The following is a 22783-nucleotide window of genomic DNA, read 5'->3' on the forward strand; positions in this document are numbered from 1 at the left end:
AAGTCAGGCCCACTAAGAGACTGTTGTTGGAGCTATAAATTGGTTCAATGATTCTTGAAAATAATTTGGGAACTCTAGTAGAAATGAAGTTGCCCCTATGTTTCAAAACAGAAATGTCCACATAGGATAGGTATCCCCTGGAGGTCAAAGACTAGAAACTGAAAAATTCCAGGACTTTTGAGGTAATAAAACTTGAAAAAATGTTGGGTGCTAATTAACAGAATAACTGAATACATTTGTGACCCAATGCCCTAAGAAAAAATGCCATAAGAAATGAGTGGCATAAGAAATTCAGACTAGCATGAAATGATCTGTATGAAGATTCAATGAAACAAATAAGCCTAGTAAAACCATATACATAAAACCCCTTGAAAAGCAACCAAACTATAGATAATTGGTCCTTGATTCTCAGCTAAGCTTAAGAGTTTATTGATCTTTTCAAGTCTAGAGAAATGAACTGGTTATCTCCAAGTGTCCTGAAATCATTGATATATCTCCAAACATGTCTATCTCACTTTGGGAGATCTGATCTCCTTAATGGTTAATCAGATAATGCTAGTAAAATTCATTGAGTCCTCAGAGAAGTATATAGCATTACTGTAAGGTGGCCATGTGATGTTATAATTGTTAATACTCACCCAGGATTCTAATTCTAATTGAGAATGTGCTTTCCTTCCAAGGTTTCATATTAGTACTTGATTTCTTTCCTTCATCAACTACTTTCTATATTGTGACCCTGAATTCTTTGGGTTTACATATCATTCCCTTCACCCTGGCCATTTTCTACTTCACTGTTGCTTTTACATGTCATTACTTCCTACTTTTCAGTCTTACTCTAAGATTCACAACAAAATAAATGTTATTTCCTCTGGAAAGGATGTGTCAATGGATTTCTCTATTGTTTCCTTACAATCTTTGTAATTGTCTGTAATAATATAAATATTATAATTTTTAATTGTAACATCCCCTTACCTGGCCAGCAGGTGCCATATTTTCTCTACTAGAATATAAGCTCCCTGAGAGCACAGACTGTTTTGCTTTTGAATTTGTATCCTTAGTTCTTGACAAACAGTAAATGATTAATAAATGCTTACTAATTAATTACATTGATATATATGTATATATATATATAAATAGACTTGTGTATTGATATTTACGTATAATATATCCCCTTACTAAATTATAAGCATCATGAAAGAAGACATTATCTGCTTTAATTTTGGTATTTCCACAGTTCCTAGAACAGGTGCTGAGTAAATATTACATCTGTTTTACTAAATTAATAGTTTCACTATTATTTTCAAATAAACATTAATTTTTACAATATATAAAGACACACTGAGGTAGAGGAAAGAATAAAAGATAGGAGATCAAAATTTCTAGGTCTGAATCTCAGCTCTGTTCCTTATTACCCAAGTAATTTTGGGAAAGTCACTTCTCACCCCTTTATCCCTTGAGCCTCAGTATCTTCATTTGTAAAATAGCAAGGTTAAACTTTATGATAATTAATGTTCTTTTGAATGCTAGGTTTTAAGCTTTAAATTGTCTCGAGGATCTAAGAGTCAAGGTTAAGTGGTGTGATTAAAGTTGGAGAGACAGAGACAGGTGGCGGGGAAGGAAGAAGGGAAGGAGAGAAGGAGAGGGAGAGTTGACATCATATGAGAGTATTAGAATGTCTAATAGGGACTTGACAATAAAGATAAGTAAGAATAAGTAGGAACACATTTAGCTGCCCTTCATGAATTTGAATCACTAGGCCCAAATGAACTACAGTAGCAAATTCTGAAAGTATAAGATGTGATTACTGAGCCACTGTCAATGATATTAGAAGGATTTGTGGAGAACAGAAGACATACAATGGGACTAAAAAAGGACAAATGTTCTAGTTTTCAAAATAAGAAAGATAATAGAATCTGGAAAGTTTAGATCAGTGAAATGGATTTGAATATCTCAGAGAAAAATAATTGTATTGGAGAAGGTGTTAATTAGAAAGTGCCTTCATGGCTTTATTGAAAAATTGAAAAACACTAACCTTATCTGTTCTTTAGGTTTGGTAATTAAACTGGCCAATTAGGGAATTATAAGACTATTGAGTCTTTTGAGAAAAATAATTTTTCAAAGTACTTGTAGAAAAAATATAGAGATTGTGGGCTGGGAGATAAAGCAATTAGAAGTATTTGGGAGGGAAGCTAAGTGGTGTAGTGGATAGTATGCTGGGTCTGGAGTCAGATAACCTCCTTTTCCTGAGTTCAAAGCTGACTTCAGACTGGCTTTGTGAACTTGGGCAAGTCATTTAACCCTGTTTGCCTCAGTTTTTCATCTGTAAAAATGAAGTGAAGGAAATGGCAGATTGCACCAATATTTTTGTCAAGAAAAAAACAAATGAGGTCATGATGAATTGAACACAACTGAAAATAACAACTGACCAACAACAATTAGACATACAGGGTAATCAGTCAGTCAAAAAGCATTTATTAAACATCTCCTACATGACAGGTACTGTGCTAGGTGATAGGGCTACAAAGCCATTACTGACCTGACAAATTAGAAGTTTTCTAGGGCAATCTCTAATCTGTGTTTGACCATGTGGGGATTAATATCTTTATCAGTGAGTTTGATCAATGCATAGGTGATATCCTTATCTGATTTGCAGTGATAATACAAAACTGGGAGGGACAAAAACTCCCAAGGTGGCAATTAGGATCACAATGGCTCTTTACAAGCTATAATGCTGGATCACACCTAAGATGAAATTTAATAGGGGGATACTATAATCTTACACTTGGGTTCAAAAAATAATTTTAAAAGTAGGAGATGGAGGAAGCATAGTGAGACAGTAGTTTAACTGAAATTTGAAGGTCTTAGGGGACCACAAGTTCAAGGGAAATCATTAGTGTTATATGGCAACCTTAAATTTTAATGGAAGATGCTGCATTTTAAAAATACAGTTTCCAGGAATAAGGAGATGGTGCTGCTCTATTTGGCCCACCCAGGACATAGATGATCAGCAAATAGAAGGCCAGGCCTAAAGTTAGAGACACTCATCTTCCTGAATTCAAATTTGACCTCAGACTATGTGAACCTAGGCAAGTCACTTTAGTCTGTTTGCCTCAATTTCCTTATCTGTAAAGTGAACTGGAGAAGGAAATGACAAGTCATTTCAGTATGTCAAGAAAACCCCAAATGGGCCATGAAAGGTCAGAAAAGAAAAAAAAAACAATTGGAAGATGATCAGACTTGTTACATGCCTCAAGTTTCTTCCATGTGAAAATTCATGAAGGATCCAAGGATGTTTAGTCTGGTGAGAAATGACTAGATATGCAAAGGATATGGAGAAAGGCATGATATCTCTCTTCAATTTATAAAAGATTGTCATGTGGAAAATTGCTGAGCCTTTTTTGTCTTGGCCCTTTAGGGCAGAAATAAGAATGGTGGCAAGCAGGAAAATGTATACCTGATAAAAAGAATAATTCTTTTACCATGAAAGGTGTCTAATTATGGAATGGGAAGATTTGGGATTAGTGGATTTTTCTATCATGAGAAATCTTTAAACCATGACTACATGAGAACTTCTTGGGTACATGTAGTGAAGTTTCTCTTCATGTATGGGTTGGATTAGATGGCTGAGGTTCTTTTCAATCCTGAAATTCTGATTTGAGTTGAAAAAAAAATAGAGGTCATTTTTTTTTCAAACTTCCCCATTTTACAGATGAAGCAACTGAGTCTTAGAGGGGGTAAGTGCTAGTCTGAGCCACACAGATAAAAGCAAGATCTCTTAAGGGCAAATCCAGGTCTCTTTTCATTTTAATTTCAGGATCCTACCTCCTAATCTGAGATCCCAGCCCTTTCTGAATTTCTGTTGTTAGTCTGTGAAAAGCTTTTATTACCCATCAGGAAATAATTCCTACTTCATGATTTGAAGGAAAAAGATAAAAGATTAAAATGATCAAAGAAATCAATGAAATTTTGGATTAAGATGTTTATAAATATTTGTGGCAGATACAGTACTGCTAGCTTTTTCTATTGTAAATTGTATCAGGGGGTTCACTCCAAATGAACAGTGGATTTAGAGTCTGCTTGATTCTGTGAGTTGATTGACAGAAGAAATAGCATTAAAACATTGTTGTTTGAAGGGTTTTCTGAGATTGTAACAAGGTTACAGTTTATCTTTAAAGACTTTGGATTCATTGTTTCCTGCTGTTACTATCTCGAGTTAAAGTATTCTGGTACTTGAGCATTCTGTAATTCCATATAAGGAACTGTTAGAATGACCTTCTTGCCAAAGGAAAAAAACCTCTACTTGAACAAGGGAACTCATTTTATTCTATCTTCTCTAGAAGATTGCTCCCTTTATTTATCCTCTCTCTTACTCATAGTTAGTATTTGGGCAGATTCCCTTTTGCCTTCAAAAATACCAACATTTCTTCCATGCTCAAAAAAAAATCTCTCATTGGATCTGTTCATCTTTGATACTTGTCATCTATTAGTTCTACCTGTTTTTCATTATTGTTGTTTTTTTTTGTCATGAAATTCCTTGAAAAGGTCATCTTCACTTGAAGCCTCTATTTCTTTTCATCTCACTATCTTTTTAACTTTGTATAGTCTGTATTTTAAGCTTATTTAATTGATTTTGCTCTCTCCAAAATTACCAATGACTTCTTAACTGGCAAATATAATTGATGTTTCATTTATCCTCATTCTTTTTGACTATTCTGCAGCTTTTAGCATTATAGACCACATCCTTTTTTCCTTAATACTTTCTTGCCTGTAAGTTTCCTTGATATTATTCTATTCTGGTTCTCCTATCTGCCTAACTGCTCCTTCTATGACCACTTTGAGGGATCATCATCCAGGTCATGTCCACTAAGGGTGTATGTTCACTGAGATTTTGTTCTGGGTCCTCTTCTCTTCTCTCTCTACATAATTTCACTTGGTGATCTCATAAGTTCCTATGGATTCCATTACAATCTCTATGGTAATGATGCTCAAAACTACTCCTACAGCCCTAACCTTTCTCTTAATCTCTGATTTTCTATGTCCAATGGCATATTGGGCATTTCAAAATGAGCATCCTGTCGAGAATTTAAAAACAACACATCCAAAATTGAATTTATTAACTTTTTTCTAATTGTAAAATATACCACTATTCTTATAGTCTCCTGGATTTACAATTTAGATGTCATCTTTCACTTCTCAGTCTCATCCCTGTTATCCAACTTTTGTCAAGTCCTCTTCATTTAACCTTTATAAATACTTCCTTCACTTCTCTCACCCTGCTATCACCCTGATATAGGCCATCATATTTTTATACTTGGACTATTGCGATAGCCTGCTGCTTATTCTGGATTTTAAACTCATCATTTGACTGACTTTGCCCTCTCCAAAATTACCAGTGATCTCTTAATTGGCAAATATAATTGATGTTTCTCTACCTTCAATATTTTTGACCACTTTTAGAACACTCCATTTTCCTTAATACTTTCTTGTCTGTAAGGGTTTTTTTTTTTTTTTTTGACATTATTCTATCCTGTTTCTCCTATTTAACTAGCTGCTTCTTCTAAGACTTATTTGATGGGTCAACATCCAGGTCATGACCACTAAGGGTACTTCTGCTCTTTTCCCACTCCCAGTTCATCCTCCATTCTGCTGTCAAACTGATCTTCTTAGAGAATGAATATGTCATTTCCCCATTCCTCTCTTTTCTCATTCAATAAATTTCACTGGTTCCTCATCACCTCCAAGATCAGATATGTTTTCTCACTAGATAATAAACTGCTGAAAGATAAGATCTTGCATCTTAGATTCATCAATAATTATGTTGTCTTTTTCAGAGCAATTTAGTAGCAGGTAGATCCTCCATATGTTTGATACATGAATGAATTTCTACAAGACTGAAATAGCTCAGGGGAAGTAACATGGCCCAGTGAGAAGTGTGATGTGTACCCCAACTCTTTCACTTTTTGCTTTGTGAACTTTGGCCAGCCACTTTAACTCTATAGAACTGAGCTCCCCTTCACTGAAAAGTAATCAATATCAAAAACAGCAACATCATCATCATCATCATCATCATCATCACTATCAACAACAGTTGCAAGTTAGTGCTTATATAATACTTTATGGTTTTCAAGGAACTTTACAAATATCACATTTTATCCTCAAAAACTCCTGGGAAATAAAGTTTATTCATCAGTATTCCTCCCTAAAAAACTCTGCCGGAATTAAATGCTATTTTTATCCCCATTTTACTGATAAGGAAACTGAGGCAGAGATTCAGTCAGTGACTTGCCTAGACTCACACATTAAGTGTCTGAGGCTTAATTTGAACTTAACTTTTCCTGTCCATGAGCTCTATCTACTACATCACTAGAAGATCCCTATGGTCTTTTTAACTCTAATTGTATAAGTTTATTATCCTCTGGTAAGAGAGAACCAGCTCTGAACTCAAAATGAGTAGATATTTATTAAAGATGATGTCTCAGTTTTTCATTTTAGATGTTCCTAGAGGCATTGTGTCTTTCAAGAATATTCTCAACTTTCTATCTCAATTATTTCATAAAGATGTACGGCACTATGTTATTTCTAGAACAAGATAAAAATCATCATTCATATTAAAGTAACTAGTATTTGTAATTTCTTTGGGGAGAAGGTGAATGGATTCAATTTAGCCATAAATGATCAATATAGGAGTAGTGACTAGGAAGTATAATAGCCATATTTTTCTCCTCAATCAATCAATCAATCAAATCAATGAGTATTTATTCAGTACCTACTTCATATCAGTCACTGTGGTAGATGTTTAAAAAAACAAAAGTAACATAGTCCTTTGTACTTATGTTAGAAAGAACACTGGACCACCAGTCAGAAGTAGAAATGAAGTCCTTAATTTGTCTCTAAGTAGCTGACATTAGACAATTTATTATGCTTTCCTAGGCCTCAGTTTACTCACACATAGAATGAGGGAAATAGACTGGATAATGATGGCTGATGTTTACATACATTATTTTCCATTAATTATTTCATTGGATATCATGTAATTTTATAAAACTGGGAGGTAAATGCAACCTGTATAAAGTAAGGCTAGAGAAATAAAGCATTTTCCCTGTGTCACACAGCTAGTAAATATTTTAGATAGGATTTGAAATCAATACTTCCTGACTCCAAAGAGATCCCTTCTGCCTCATAGTTCCTCAAAAAACTCATTGATTTCTGATATCCTGAATGATTATATTACTTTTCTCTTTCCTAATTAGAAAATTCTCTGTTGGATAAAATGTGTAAAAATGGTGCATCTCTGAACTCTATAACCTTCATCTATAACTTAGGCTTAGTTGCAATTACACAGTAAAATGCCATCTGTAAATGTATATTTGTCTGTGGAATTCGTCCATTTTAATTTTTAAAAGAAAGTACCTTATAATAAATAAGGAAACACCCTTACTTTCAAATAAAATGAAAATGTATAGGGCACACCAATCAGTGACCACCATTTTAACATAGGCTACTCCAATAAGCCAGATTATGTGATACCTTCCAGTAGAGACCAGAGAGCTCGGTGGTTTGGGCAGATTTATGGTATGGCATCTGTTTGCTAATACTTCTACCCTGTAATAGTGTAATAAACATCTAATAGTGTGATAATACACTATTACAATAGTGTAATAATGATTAATAAATCATTAATTTATAATGGGGATGGTGCAAAAAAGTTATAGTGCAGAAAGTTAGGAGAACTAAGGGAAAGTTTTAGCTCTGAACATTAAATGTGAAAACTTGGGAATGTCATTTCTAGTTTTTTGAGCATCGGTTTTCTAATCTTTAAAATGGGAACAATAATGTTTGCATACATTGCTTTAGAGAGACAGTGGGAGGAATATGTTTTATAAATCTTAAAGTGCTATAGAAATGTAAGTTATGAAAATACTACTGGCTGCATTATCTTGAACTTCTCCACTTGGTATCTACAGGTGACACTCCAAAGACATAAAAAAAGTTACTTACCTAGTTTGGTAGAGAGAATTTTCTCAAAAAAGAGCTTTCTTCTACCAGTGAAATTAGAGATTTAATCCCTATCTCCATAAATCATATGAAAGTATATTTTAGAAACTCAGACCTTTGCTTTTCTTTCTGAAATATGGCATAGCTACCTACCTCATGATAAAGTCAGATGCATTACACAGTAAATAAATGGCTAAAGAATATAAACAAAGTTCTTCTCTAGAAAAACAAAAGCAAAATCAACAACCATATGTTGATATGGCTGAAAAAAATGTTCATCCATAAAAAGAAAAATGCAAAAAAAACGATGAAAGATGGGAATAGTGTTGGAAGGACTTTGAGGAGACAATAAAACTATTACATTGGTGTTGGAGCTGTGAATTCACCCAACTCTTCTAGAAAACAATTTGGAAGTAAGCTATAAAAGAGACTAAATTGTTTATATCCTTTTGTCCAAAGAATCATAGATTTAGAACTGGAAGGAATCTTAAAATTCGTTAAGTACAACCTCCTCATCTTCCAGAGGAGGAAACTGAGGCACAGACAAGTAAAGTGACTTATCCAGGGTCATATAGTTAGTGAGGATCTCTGAAGCAGGTTTCTTCTGAGATACTTTCCTCATGGCACTCACTACCCAGTGACCAATAGTAATGAGAGTTTGCTTCAAGGATGTAATATCCCATATTTATCTTTTAGCAGGAAGGCGTGGAATCAGGCAGATGCAATCTGTCTCAAGATGTGTTGATTTGTTTTGTGTAATTTCTCTTTCTTATTGAAAAAGAGGTTTCTTTCTATAGGGAAAGGGGTGTTATTGAGAAATGACAGCAGTGTAAAATAAATCAATCAAACACGAAAAAGTCAAGTATTCATCAAATGGGAAGAGTGTTCTGAACAAGGAGAAACTTTTGTACTTTTCTTAATTCTGAAACATGAAATTAATCAATCATTTATGCTTCTATGTTCCAGGCACTAGAAAATAGTGATTCAAAAAATACAAAGCATTTGTAAAATCTGTGTACAAATATAAAATGAAAACAATTGTCAGTGAGAAAAGTAAATGTGTAGAAATTTCTAAAAGCAATGAAAACCAGAATGTGAGTGGTGTGGAGAACTCAGGGACAGAATCATGTGCAATTTATTAAGGCTTTCCAGAGAAGGCAGAAAATACATTTAACAAGTAGAAAATCTAGTAAATTGTTGGGCACAAAGAAGGGCATTTCTGTGGAAGCTTACAAATTTGCACTATCTTGTATTCTGTTGTAATAATCTTTTGGGGTTTCATTATGATACTTTTCTAGTTAATCAAATTTAATGCTGCACAATGTCAAAAAGTTTGCAGTTTAAATTGTTATTTATATTTTAGGAAGATTGTTGACAGTTTGTAATAAAATTAAAAAGTTATATTGTGTTTTGTTTAAAAGTTGTTTTTCAAATATTATGTAAAAGGAAGGAATCTGCCTCAATAAAAGCTAGGCTTTGTTACTATGACTTGAAATATTAAAATAATGCTTACTCCTTAATAGAATTACGGAGTTAGCAAGGGCCTTTGCTTCAAAGGTCATAGAACTAAACTTAGAAGAGGTAGTTAGACAGAAGAAAATCTCCTAATACTCAAAAAAATGAAGATAAATAAAGGGATTTGTTTTCCTGAAATATAAACAAATGGCAAGGCCACAAAGGTCATCTCCTCTCCTTTGTCATGATGGGGAGAAAGGGACTGTGAACTTATAAATTAGAAAGAGATCAATCAATGGACTTTCCACTGAGAAACTGTAAGCATGGGATTAAAGAGAGAGCTTCAGGACTAGAAACAATGATTAACTCCACCAGATTCTGACACTAAGCCATAGTGAAATTCTAAAAGGCTTAGCTGAACTTGGGGAATATCCCAGAAAGATTTAGGAATATACAAACACACACACACACACACACACACACACACACATGCACACACACGTTAAAAAACCCTACATTTTGCATATGTCTATGTTTTCTTTGTCTACTCAGAGGAAAATAGTCTTGGAGTTAGGAAACTCAAAGGATGGTGAGAAACTTCATATAAGTACCTAGTATTTTTTAACCCTTGTTCTAATTTTATATTTTAAACATATAGCAATTATTAAGTATGAACTATTTCAAAATTCTGTTTTTAATAAACAAAACATAATTTAGTAGAAAATCATGCCATGATTTTTGACTTAGTTAATCATACCTATGGGAAGCTTGCTTATTTATTACTTAACAACATCACTTGGATATAAGTAATATTCTCTTGTTGGGGTTTTCTTGGGGTCTCTGGAGGCAGCCTCCTTTCAGTTCAGTAATCACCACAAGTGGAGCCAGGGATTAAAGTCCAAATCCTTTATTGTCTCTCCAAGTCTTGTCTCCTTTCCTGAGGCCTGGTTAACTTTCTTATAATCCAAATCCTTTATTATCTCCTTCCTGGGGCTGGGCAGCTTTCTGGAGAGCCTTTCAGTCTGGCCTGGGTTCCAAGAGCTTGAACTCCTGCTTGCCTTCTCTGGTTTCTGAATCTCCCTGACTGAATCCTGGCTGAGGCTCTGAGAGCTTCTAGGGCGCTTGTCTTTCTGGCCCTGAGAGCTTCTTGCATATATGTCCCACACTGAGTAAACCCCAATCATTAAATCACTAGGAAACCATTATTTGTTGTAGGATTAAATCAATGCTAAATTAGATTTAACCACTGTCTCCTCAATTCCACTCAGTACCTTGTTTCAAGTTCTGGCCCATAACATCTTGTAGGATTAAATCAATCATACTGCACCATGCTACATTAGATAACTATGGTCTCTGTCAATTGCACTGACTTGGTACCTTGTAAGAACCCTTTGTTTCAAGTTCAGAGTTCTGGTCCATAACAGATCTCATCATCTACTTGACAGCTTTTTACAAAAATTTTTAATTGGATGCCCAGAGAAGGTGAACATCTTTGTAAAGGAAAAAGTATAGCTTGATGGTAACCCAGGGATGATGATGTCAATGATAACTAACATTTAGATAGAACTACTCTGTGCTAGACCTGATGTTTGGAGCTTTACAAATATTTCATTTGATTTATTTATGATTGGCATTAAATGTCTTTAAAATAAAGTGCACAATTTCTATTCATATCAATGATTAAATACAAGCAAAGTAATACTACTGATATATTACTAAAAGACAGGATGGTTAGTGACAGAAGGATACCTTTGGATTCAAGAAAACCTGAGTTCAAATCTTTTCCATGACACAGGAGGTGACAAGTCATTTAGCTTCTCAGTGACCCTATGAGAAATTTATGAAACTGTACTAGTAGAAGGCTTCCAAAACAGAATATTCCTCAAAACAATGAAATCACAAGTCTAGATAAAAATGTATTTTACTATATTTTTAATGTACTATTAAAAGAAGCACATAAATTTCTTTGCAAAAATTTTATCCTATTTGTTCTGACAATAACCTAAAAGGTCATCTTCAATAAAATGTTCTTCCTATTTCATTGATGGGCAAAATGCTTCTTACAAAATTAGGAAGTTGATTATTCTACAGCCTACAATTTTCACAAATTGACCTGTGGACTTGCTGTGAAAATTATAAATCAAGAAATCATATTATCCCCATGATGAAATTTCTTTAATGACTGCCACAAGTACTCATTATTCCTAGAATTCTTGAACACACATACTTTGCTGCTTTCTCTACCCAATCTTAATTCTCTAATGAGTGGTTAGGACAGTTTGAGTAATATTTGTATAAGATAGAAGAGAATTATATCACAACCTAGCTTTTTACTATATGCATTTTGATATAGTTTGAGTCAATCGATAGTTGTAATGAATGAAGCTTAAAATGTCACTTAATCCAAACTAGAAATGCAGTCATTCTTTCTATGAATTTTCAACAGGAATCCTGCAGGAAAATGATACTTATACACATAATGATATGGGAAAACTTTCCCTAAAATTAAGTCAAAATCTGCCTCTTGTAAACTTTTAATTATTTACCCTATAGAGAACACAAATTGGCTTCCTTTTCTGGATCAGCTTTCTTTAGAAACTTGAAATAGATATGCTTTTTTTTTTTTTTTTTTTTTTTTTTTTTTTTTTTTTTTAGTGCAGCAATGTATAATTTCTCAAAAAATGCCTTGATAAGTTAGAAACATTAACTTTTTGGTAAAAGGGATGAACCTGTTCTAAGGAGGTTGTTACTATACTATACTCTGTGTGTGTGTGTGTGTGTGTGTGTGTGTGTGTGTGTGTGTGTGTGTATAGACTATACTATACAAAGAGAGGATTGCTTACTTTGGATATATTCCCATTTGTCAAGCAAGATTAGTTTTAAAATCTACACGTAGCATGATCAGTATTCTGAATGTGACAATTCTATTTATGAAATTAAGGTTACATTGCCTTTTTAGAAGTCATGTTATATTGTCAACCCATGTTTAGCTTAAAAACGATGCCTGACTGAACTATTAATCCAAGTCTCTTCTATTTTGTATTTGTATAAATATTGTTATTATTGTTTAAAGACTAGGTCACCCTATCTTGCTTAGGCTAGAAGGATAGAGATTATTTATTCATGGACCCATTCAACAATGAACTTTTAGCTTCAGCCTCCATGGTACCTGGAATTACAGAATGTTCCATCATGTCTGTCCGTAACAGACATTTTAACTAAATGAATTAAAGGCATTATATTTGTCCCTAATTGTCAAATCACTAATGACTTTTGGCATGAAGTCCTGGTTGACCTAGTTGTAAATTTAGTCTTTTCCAGTCATCTCAAAATAACTAGAAATATAGCAAATAAATAGACTAAGAATATGTAAGAGAGAAAAGAAATAAATTCTTTCAAGGAAATTCTCACTGAAAATTATCAGATAATTTGAAGAAGTGAATAAGCCTTTAAAAAGTTGCTAATATGTTGAATAAATACTGCAAGATATAATATTTCCAAGAGAAATCTCAAGAAAATGTAATATTTTTTAATCGGTATATATAGAATTCTTCACTAAAAGAGAAGAGAGTGGTTAAATAACAAAAGTGATTGGAAAAACTTATAAAATAATTGAATGAGGAGGAAAAAGTGAAATTAGAGCTTTCAAAGAAAGGCATGGAAGATAATCAAAGGCTTAAAATATAACTTGATAAAATTTAGCAAATCAGTGGATACTTTGGAAAAAACCCCAGTGTACAAGGAAGTCCAAAATTCAGTGATATAAGAAGAATTTACTGAAGCAAAATCAAAAGAGCAAAACTGGAAGGATGTATCTGTATGATAAAAAATGTTACTGGAAAAATATATCAAAGAGGTAATATAAGAGTACTATTCTCCTAGAAAAACACAGTGAACAAAAAGTCTAAAATAGCATTTTAGGAAATAATAAAAGAAAATATTTTGGAGCAAGAGGCTAAAGTAAAGTTAAAGAAAAGTTATAGAATGCTATCAGAGAGGTACCATGGATTTAATTCACTATTAAGTGTGGTTACTAATCCCCAGAATCCTTTTGTCAATGAGAAGATTTTGTAAATAGCCAGGCATAGAAAGAATGTGTTTCAAATAACTTCAGTCAGAATTACTTAGGATTATTATGACTAGAAAAGAGCTAGACAAAAATATGTATAAAGTTAAGTTAAATTTCTTATGTCAAAGAATAATTTATCCTGCAAAATTGAACATAACTATATGGGAAAAATGACTTTCACAGATTTGCTATCTATGAAGTGTTCCCTAAAAAATGGAGCTTTTGAAATGAGAATATATCATACAGAATAGCTCAATAAAGATAAATTAGTTTATCTTGAAAAGAACATAAGATCATAGATTAGAGCTAGAAGCAAGGTTAGAGACTATATAGTATAATTGTTTTATTTTAAGTAGAAATCCTATCTTGTCAAAGGGTTATTGAAGAAACTATGATATAAATTCCGAGTTTAGGTTTTAAAACTCAGTATTCCAGGGGCAGCTAGGCAGTGAAATATCTACTACTAGATAGAGCACCCGCCCTGAAATCAGGAGGACCAGAGTTCAAATCTGGTCTCAGACACTAAACACTTACTAGCAGTGTGACCCTGGGCAAGTCACTTAACCCCAATTGCCTCAGAAAACAAACAAACAAACAAACAAACAAAAAAACAGTATTCCTCCCTCATACCCTTCAGTGAAGGAAAGACATCCTTATAACTCAGAAGACAGAGTAGGGAGAAGGTAATACTTATGAATGAATAAATAGTAACAACAGAAAACTATTAGGCCCTTATGTTTTAAGCACCATGATAAATGTTTAAGATATAAATATAACTCCTGCCTTTAACGAGTTTTTATTAAAAAAGGAAAAATTACACATACTGAGGAGTGGTGGCTAAAAAGGCTTATTTTGTAGTTAAAAGTTATAAGAATGTTGGATAACTAAGAAGAATAAATTGACACATCTTTCCAGTAGCAGAGACAGTATTGATATAATTATGGCTCTAAAACTGGAAAGCAGGAAGGGAATTGTGTGAGGAACGTATACTTGTAGCCAGAAGGCAGTTGGCAAGAAAACAGCATAAGAAAAGGAAGCATGACTGAAGCCAGTCTAAAAGAAATGGTCCATGTGAGGTATATACCAACTAAGACAGTAATCCAAATGAGTTCAAGCATTGAAATCAGAGTAATATCCTCTAGGACAAGGTCTCTAGCCCACTAAGATGGCATCAGAATCTATTATCTAAAGAGAGATGGATAATTCTTCCTCTCTACCAGGTTTTCTATCTCCTTTTGAGGAAAATGGTAAAACTATATTTAAACTTCAAATCAAAATGCTACTATTGCAATAAAAATATAGATCAATAAAAGGAAAGAATGAAAAGGGAGGTCCCTTTGCCCTCCTCATTACCCCATTTTGGTGATGTGTCTATTTGTTTCCACCTGCCAATTGAGACCTAAAATGATGACTAAGGATTAGAAAGAAATGGACTAGTAATACAGATACAACAAGAGGTTAGTGTTAGTTCTATCTCCTAATACTGGTGTGATAAAGAGGTTTCATTTCATCATATGATTTAATTCTTACAAAAACCTATTGTAAAATTGAGAAATTGAAGCACGTTAGCAGTTTTTTTTTCCCCAAACGTCCTTGGGATCCTCAGAATCATTAATCTGAGATTTGCAAACGTATTTTCAAATTTCTCATTTCACAATATTTTGTTTATCCTTTATATTTATCTTTAATCAAAGCATTTTTTCCTTCCCCCTCACCCTCATCACCAAGTATGAAGATACAAATATCTGATTGCTTAGAGTAAACTCTTAAAACATAGTAGAGATAAGACTCTTTCTCATTTAAGCATTGAGAGAGAGAAAGAGAAAGAGAGAGAGAGAGAGAAAAAAACAGAGAGAGAGATACACAGAGAGAGAAGTAAGAGAGAAGTGAGAGAGAGAAGTAAGAGAGAAGTGAGAGAGAGAGAGAGAGAGAGAGAGAGAGAGAGAGAGAGAGAGAGAGAGAGAGAGAGAGAGAGAGAGAGAAAGAAAGTGTGTGTGAGTTTAGGGAGAATAGATTATTGAACCTGTGAAATCATGGTAAACTCTTTCTTCCAGACTGATATGTTCATAATTTGTAATCTTAAAGATTATATGTGCTGAAGACATTGAAAAACTAAAGGGCTCACCCAGGATTGAATGAGTGTGTGTCAGAAGTAGGGCTTAAACCCAATCTTTTAAGTAGTCAGAATACATTAAATTTCTCACTTATGTTACTTCTTAATTCTCATTAGAGACTTCTAACCTTACAAAAATTAAAGAAAAAGAAAGCACAGCAGATGGGTGAATTAGTGTTAATTCTCATGGCTACTTTTTTCTATATAATTAGTCTGAATTGGAAAATTGAGAATGCGTGTATATGTATGTGACTATTAAAGATGAACATCATCCAAGAAATACTACCAGACAGCAGGGACAGTTTGGATATTGCACTGGTATCCGGCACATTGCAATCTCTCTGGAAGATTTGAGGGAAAATATTGAGGAGATTCACAAAGAATTAGAAAGACATATACAATCCCATAAAGGCAATGCCCATAGTAATGAGATTGTGAATCCAATTAATTGTGAATCCAAAAAATATATTTTTTTTCATATATTCTTCCCTAAAAGTCTTAGCACTTAGTTTTAAGCCATTAAAAATTACTAAAATGGTTGTGTTTACATATATATATATATATATATATATATATATACAATGAATACATGTCTATATATACAAACAATATACACGTGCATGCATTTATATGAATATGTATACATACATGTGTGTATATGGAGAAATAAGTATATATTCATACATAAATATGTTTGTACATACATATATGTACACATATGGAGGTGTATACATGAAATAAAGTTTTGAAAGTAATCCTTGAATTGTGGATCCTTGATATTGAGTGAAAGCAAAAAAGTACAGATTGCTTGTCTTTGCAAGGACAACTCAGAAAATTCTAGAGTTCACTAGAATCCACATGATCTTCTGTGAGCTTGGAATAGAAATTAAAGTCAGATTCTGAGTTCCAATTCTGCCTTACTGAGTGTGGTCCTGAATCAGTCACTTTGCCTCCTTTAATCTCAATTTTCTCATTTGCAAAACAGAGCTAATAATAACCTCTTCTTCAGAGTGTTGTTGTGAAGATCAAATGAGATTCAGGCTCTACAAACCCCCCAGAAACCATAAACAAATGAACTAATTTGACTTACAAACACAATGTGATTCCTGACTCGGCACTCTTATTAACACCCTTTAATCCAATCTGTTGTCAAGTCTTACAGTTTCTATCTTCACAAATCTCTGGCATCCATCAATTCCTTTCCACTCACATTGCTTCTCACCTTCTTTTAGACCTTCCTCACCTTGCATCTGGACTACTTGACAGTCTTACCATTGTTCCCCCCTCCTCAACTTTAGCCTCTTCTTCCACCATTCCAACTGATGTTCTGCTTAGCTATCAAAGTGCTTTTCCTAAAGTTCAGAGGTACCATGATACTCCCATGCAATAAACTCCTTAATACCTCCAGGAAAAAATCCAAAGTCCTCTGCCTCCATCTAAAGATCTTCATAACTTTATCCCTTATCACTTTTCTCTTTCTTAAATTTCACTCCTCTCCATGCATTTAATAATCCAGCTATTATATCCCTGCTTGTTGTTTCTAGACTGGGACACTCGTGTTCTCATCTTTTTGCCTTTGCAATGGTTATTTCCCTCCTAGACTTTTAGCTTCCGTCAAGATTCAACTCAATGCCCACATTTTGGAGGAGGTTTTTTCCAGTCCCCTCCAAATGTCAGTATCTTTCCCTTGGAGAATACATTCTCTCTATTCTGCAAAAATCTTGTTGGTATATGTATCTGCTTATTTGTATACTGCTTCATGTTTGAGAATGGGAGTTCGCCGAGGGCAGGGATTATGTTTTTGCCTTTCTTTATATCCTTTGTGCATCCTACAGAGCCTGGTTCATAAAACTATAAAACACCCAATAACTGCATATAAGAAATGATTTTTGAATAATTGAATTTACTTGTGTTTCATACAGATATTTACTGTTTGGGGCACGTGCCATGCCCGAGGACACAACTTCTTCTCTTTCTCCACAGACATACCTAGTATGGCCAGCACCATGCTGTCTTTGAGTACTTCCATAGAACCCGAGCACACAAAGTAGATGGCCTGCAGGGCATCCCCTTGCCGCAGGAGGTACTCCCCAGGAGCACAGAAGGAGGTTTTGATGTGTAGAGACAGCGACCTGAGGCAACCTCGACTTGCACACTCAAAGAGGGACAGCTGCAGGATCTCCTTATTCAAGTGCATGGTGATATCTGAGCGCAGCTCATCAGGAAAATCCTTTAAAAGCTGTAGAAACAAGACACATAGGAGGAGACCAAGCTGCTGGGATGGCAGCTTGGTGGGTACTGTCACTTATTACTTATGTGTTTATGAGTAAATTAGAACCAATATAAACCTCATCTTGCTTAGGCTATATAACTATATATATGCATCTATAAAATATTAGAAATATAACATACATGTCATATATAACATGTATACATACACATGCGTGTATATATAACATACACATATACATGTATATGTAACATATATATTTATTATTATAACTAAGTTATCCTCACAAAGTTATTTTATGGCTTAAATGAATGTCCCATGAATATAACATTATTATTATTATTTCTCTTTTCACTTACAAAAAACTGAAAAAAGAGCTAATGATATGTTGCTAAGACAGATTGAAGGGAGTAGACCAGATTCTAGGACTCCAACATCTGACTTTCACCATAGACTGAAAATAGAATATGTCTTTATTCTCCACCTTGAACTCTGACCTCTGAGTACCTCATCCAGGTATCCTCTCATATGTCCAAAAGAACATTCATCATTGTCTAGTCTTTGGAAGGTGCCTGAATGATTGGAAACAGCTAGGTAGTGAAATGGAGAGAGGATTGGAGTTGAGTCAGAAATACAGAAATTCAAATCTTGCCTCATATCCTTACTAGTTCTATTACCCTGGAGAAGTCAATTAACCTCTCTTAGACTCAGTTTCCTCATCTGTACAATAGGATTCATAAGCAGCACCTAACTTTTATCATTATTGTGATAAAAGATAACACACATAAAGTCCTTTGATAACCTTTAAACATACTCTGAATGTTAGCTAATATTGGAGTGTATGAGTTGACCTATGGGGCACTTCTGGAAGAATTGACCTTTGCAGCTGCCCAGGAGGAATTTGCTGTCTTCAGAATGTTATAACAATTGGTCAACTGGATTAATTCAAACAATTGAGTATGAAAAAATATAAATCCAATTGGCTATTGAATGAGATGGTTTGGTTAATTTAGGCCAAGGGCCAAGTCAGGCACAGGGTTTTGATACAATCTAAATAAAAACTGATGGCAGTGTAATGAGATAAAATGGGATTTATCTGCTTCTGAAGAGTTTCTAAAAATAAATACTGCCTTTATATTTGTGCCCTTTTCCTTGTGTATTGTTGTGGGAATTGATCTTTATCTGTAATGCCCTCCATTTTGGAAAACAAACAGGAAATATGGCTTGTGTCTAAAAGGGTAAATGGATGGAGGGTGCTTGTTACCTCATTGGAATCAATCCCATTATTGACCGACCAAGTTGTTTGGAAATATTCCAGCATCCTCTGCTTTAACTGCTGTGGCAGGTGATGGACACGGATGAAGTCCTTCAAATCCTTTGTCCTTGTGTGGTAGAGAGACCATCTGGAGTACATTCGCTGTATGATTGCAGTTACATTCCCAAAGACCAAAGCATGCATCAAGGCTGGGGGGGAAACAGAAGTACATATAGCAAGATGGGTCTCCATTAGTCTTACTAAGCGGTTATTTTTGGGTGCTGTGTTGTGGGGGGGTCTAATAAGGACAGACTACTTTATAGGTTTCATAAAGTAGCAGCATAGTATCTTGTGGTCTTGACTGTGGCACTAATATGACTGTGGATAAGTTATAGCCATTTAGCTTCAGTTTCCTCATCTGTGAAAGGGGACTGATAAAATGACAGTTATTATTTATTTTATAGGATTATGAGGAAAGCAATTAAAAACCACAGAGGGCTATGTAAATGAGCTGCTATTTCATCCTCACTGACCTTTTCCAAATATGATCTAGGATGAATGAGTCTCACATGAAGCAGTTAAGTAGTCCAATGAATAGGTCACTGGACTTTGAGTGAACTCTGGATTCAGATACCTACTACCTTCGTGATCCTGGTAAGTCATTTAGCCACATTCTCCCTCAATTTCCCCATCTGCAAGATGCCATATACCTTACAGGGCTATTATGAGAAGAAAGTGACACGATACCAGTAAAATTTTTCACAAACCATTAAGTATTTTATAAAAACTAGTTATTTATTATTTCACTACATCCTTCTTACTGTGAACAAAGTTATAAGGAATGTCTGGGTAGAAATGAACTGTGGAAATGAACATGATCTCAGATGAATAAATTATATATTAAATTGCAATAATCTATTATGAACAACATTATGGCAAAGATACAGGTTCCAAGCATATAGATACCTATTGAAACAAAATGCAGAACATAGAGAATACTATTGGTTAATAGCCTTTTGTTATATAAAGGAAAATGAGGCTTTGTAGGTTCATAGTTTCATGGAAATAGAATAGAAAAGAACCTCTGAAATGACCTAATACAAGTCCCTTTTTATATAAAGTGACCTGCCCAAGATCCCATCAGAGGTAGAATCTGAATTCAGGACTTCTGATTCAATAGTCAGTGCTCTCCAAGGTACTCCATTGCTTCCTGGCTTCTTGATTAAATCAATAAATAAGAAATAAAATACTTATGAGATATCAAGGCATGGTGCTAAGCATTTGAAATACTCAGGGTGATCATAGATATTCTTTTGATCAATTTCAAACATACTCTACCAAAGCTACCACAATGTTAAGGAATACCTAAAGGGGGAAAAATGCCAATTTCAATATTTTAAAATTCAGTGGTGGTTGTTCAAATCTGCCTCCCTAAAAATGAAACAAATCAATAAATTTTTTTTTCAGTTCCTATATTGCATAGTTATAAGCTCAACCCATTCTTTTTCAAGTTTGTGTGGTCTTTGTGTGAGATTCTGGCTTCATTTGTGTGAAAATTCTTAATGCAAAATGTTGCCTGATTACTGAAGAACTTCATTTGTCAGTGAAGTAATAAACGATTCTGCTACAAGTCAATGAAATTAAATCCCAGTTATCAGATCCCTTAATATCCTCATAAGCTAAATGTTTGGAAGCTCTGCCATCTTTTAAAAATATGTAATAGCCCTTTCATGGAGATTAAATTGACTACTGAGAACAATCAGATTCCATTATTTTAACTTTGCTTTCCTTAATTATGTGGATGATTTTAACTCTGCTTGCTTAATTATAATGTGCATAAAACACTTAAAAGTAAGAGAGGTAATATGTTCAGATCATTTAACATCATAATTGTACATTATCAATAAAATGAATTACTGGATTTATTGTAGCATTCATGAAGGGTGTTAGGAAAGGACTATTCTTTATTTGAATCACCATAATTTCAGTCTCATTTCCAGCACAAGGAAAGATTAGACTTTAGCTGGTAATTTTTTTACTGTACTGTCTGCCAAAATTTCTTCAATTTTTTTTAAGGCTACTGTGTTCTCTCAGTCCCAATTTGTAAGTTTTATACCAGGAAAAAAATAGAATGTAACTGTCATTATTAGTCATCCAAACTACATTTCAAAGTTTGTTTTGGAAATGTCTAAATCCTCATCAGTTAGGAAGTACTCTCTCTTTCTCCCCAATTTATTCCCAAAGGGCCTTTCTCACATGCTTAAAAATGGTACCTTAAAATATATACTTTCACTTTCAGATAAATTTTCAACCTATCACCTTATAACTTATGATCAGATGATAACTCAATTATTTGAGGGAAAAAAAAAACAGAACACAAAGGCAGTAAGGCAGTTCTGCTTATTTCATAGTATCATATCTTTGTAGATGAAAAGGACTTCAGAGACTATCTTTTCTAACTCCTTAATTTTATAGATGGACTACCAAAATTAAATGACTTATCCAAGACCATATAAGTAGCACCAAGCAAATCTGAAATTCTAACCCACTGCTATTTTCACTGACCACAGAAGGCTTCTTTCAAAAGCTAATTGAATAGGGTGCTAAACTTGGAAGAAAAAAAATGTTTTCAAATCTTACCTCTCATATATACTAAGTAATTGAACTACTCCTTCCTCCTATTTTAAAAAAAGGGGATATTAATACCTGTACTCCCTTCCCTATAGGGTTACTTTGAGGTTCATATTAAACAGTAGAATCAAATATTTAGGATAAAAAGAGGTTTTTGAGGTTATCTAGTAAGAGGTCCTTAACTTGGGGTCCATGAACTTTTAAAAAAAGTTCTATTTCAGTATAATTGGTTTATTTCATGAACCTATATATTTTACTTTATATAGTTAAAAATGTTTCTGTGAAGGAGTCTGTGAGTTTCAGTGTATTATCAAAGGGGCCCATGATACAGAAAAAGTTGAGAACTCCCGATTAAATCTAATTTGCTTATATCACAGAGAGGCAAAATTAAGAGAAATTAAGAGACTTTTGTCATATTACATGGGCAGTAAGTATCTGAGTTGGAATTCAGATTTCAAATCCAGTACTACTTTTATCATACTGCATTATACTGTTTACTCAGGGAGAGAACTTCATAACCTTTTGGAAGTTGACAACATTTTCTTCAGAGCCCAAGTCTTTGTAATTCCATTTGGGTTTTGGAGGGGCAGAGGTACTGAAGTGGTTGGCCATATCCTTCTTCAGTTCATTTTACAGATAAGGAAGCTGAGGCAAATAAGGTTAAATGTAGGATCACACAGCTAGGAAGTGTCTAAGGTGACTCTAGGCATAGCACTTTGTTTACTGACTCTCCTAGAGTCCTCATAAGTGTCAGTTATTATATATTATCATTATTATAATTATTATTGACATTATCTCATATCATTCCCCCGTGAGGAAAAATTATTCTTGTTTTTTTTATTTTCAGGAGATTCAGATCCTTGCTATTTCTCTTTTGGAGCTGTAGTATACTTTCAGTCTCTACTTTCATAGCTGAAAGCCACAAAACCATTCTTGCCTTCCTCCTTTTCACTGCTGTAGCTATGTTGGGCCAAGGAGAGAAAATGGGCCACAAAAAGAGGGAAGCCTTTTTTTTTTTTTTTTAAGTTGTAACAC

The 22783-nt window shown here is 34.1% G+C and overlaps 1 protein-coding gene across 1 annotated transcript in view; it reads right to left on the reverse strand.

Annotated features, from left to right (window-relative positions):
• Positions 1 to 22783, reverse strand: part of KCNH8 (potassium voltage-gated channel subfamily H member 8) — a 384094-nt gene that overhangs the window by 75025 nt on the left and 286286 nt on the right. The window contains exons 9-10 of the mRNA XM_074269414.1: positions 19127 to 19326; positions 17622 to 17871 (exon numbers count right to left, since the gene is read on the reverse strand). Coding sequence (XP_074125515.1) covers positions 17622 to 17871; positions 19127 to 19326 — 450 coding nt within the window. The remainder of the gene's footprint in view (positions 1 to 17621; positions 17872 to 19126; positions 19327 to 22783) is intronic.

Source organism: Sminthopsis crassicaudata, chromosome 5 (assembly GCF_048593235.1).
Source record: "Sminthopsis crassicaudata isolate SCR6 chromosome 5, ASM4859323v1, whole genome shotgun sequence".
Classification (NCBI taxonomy): Eukaryota; Metazoa; Chordata; class Mammalia; order Dasyuromorphia; family Dasyuridae; genus Sminthopsis; species Sminthopsis crassicaudata.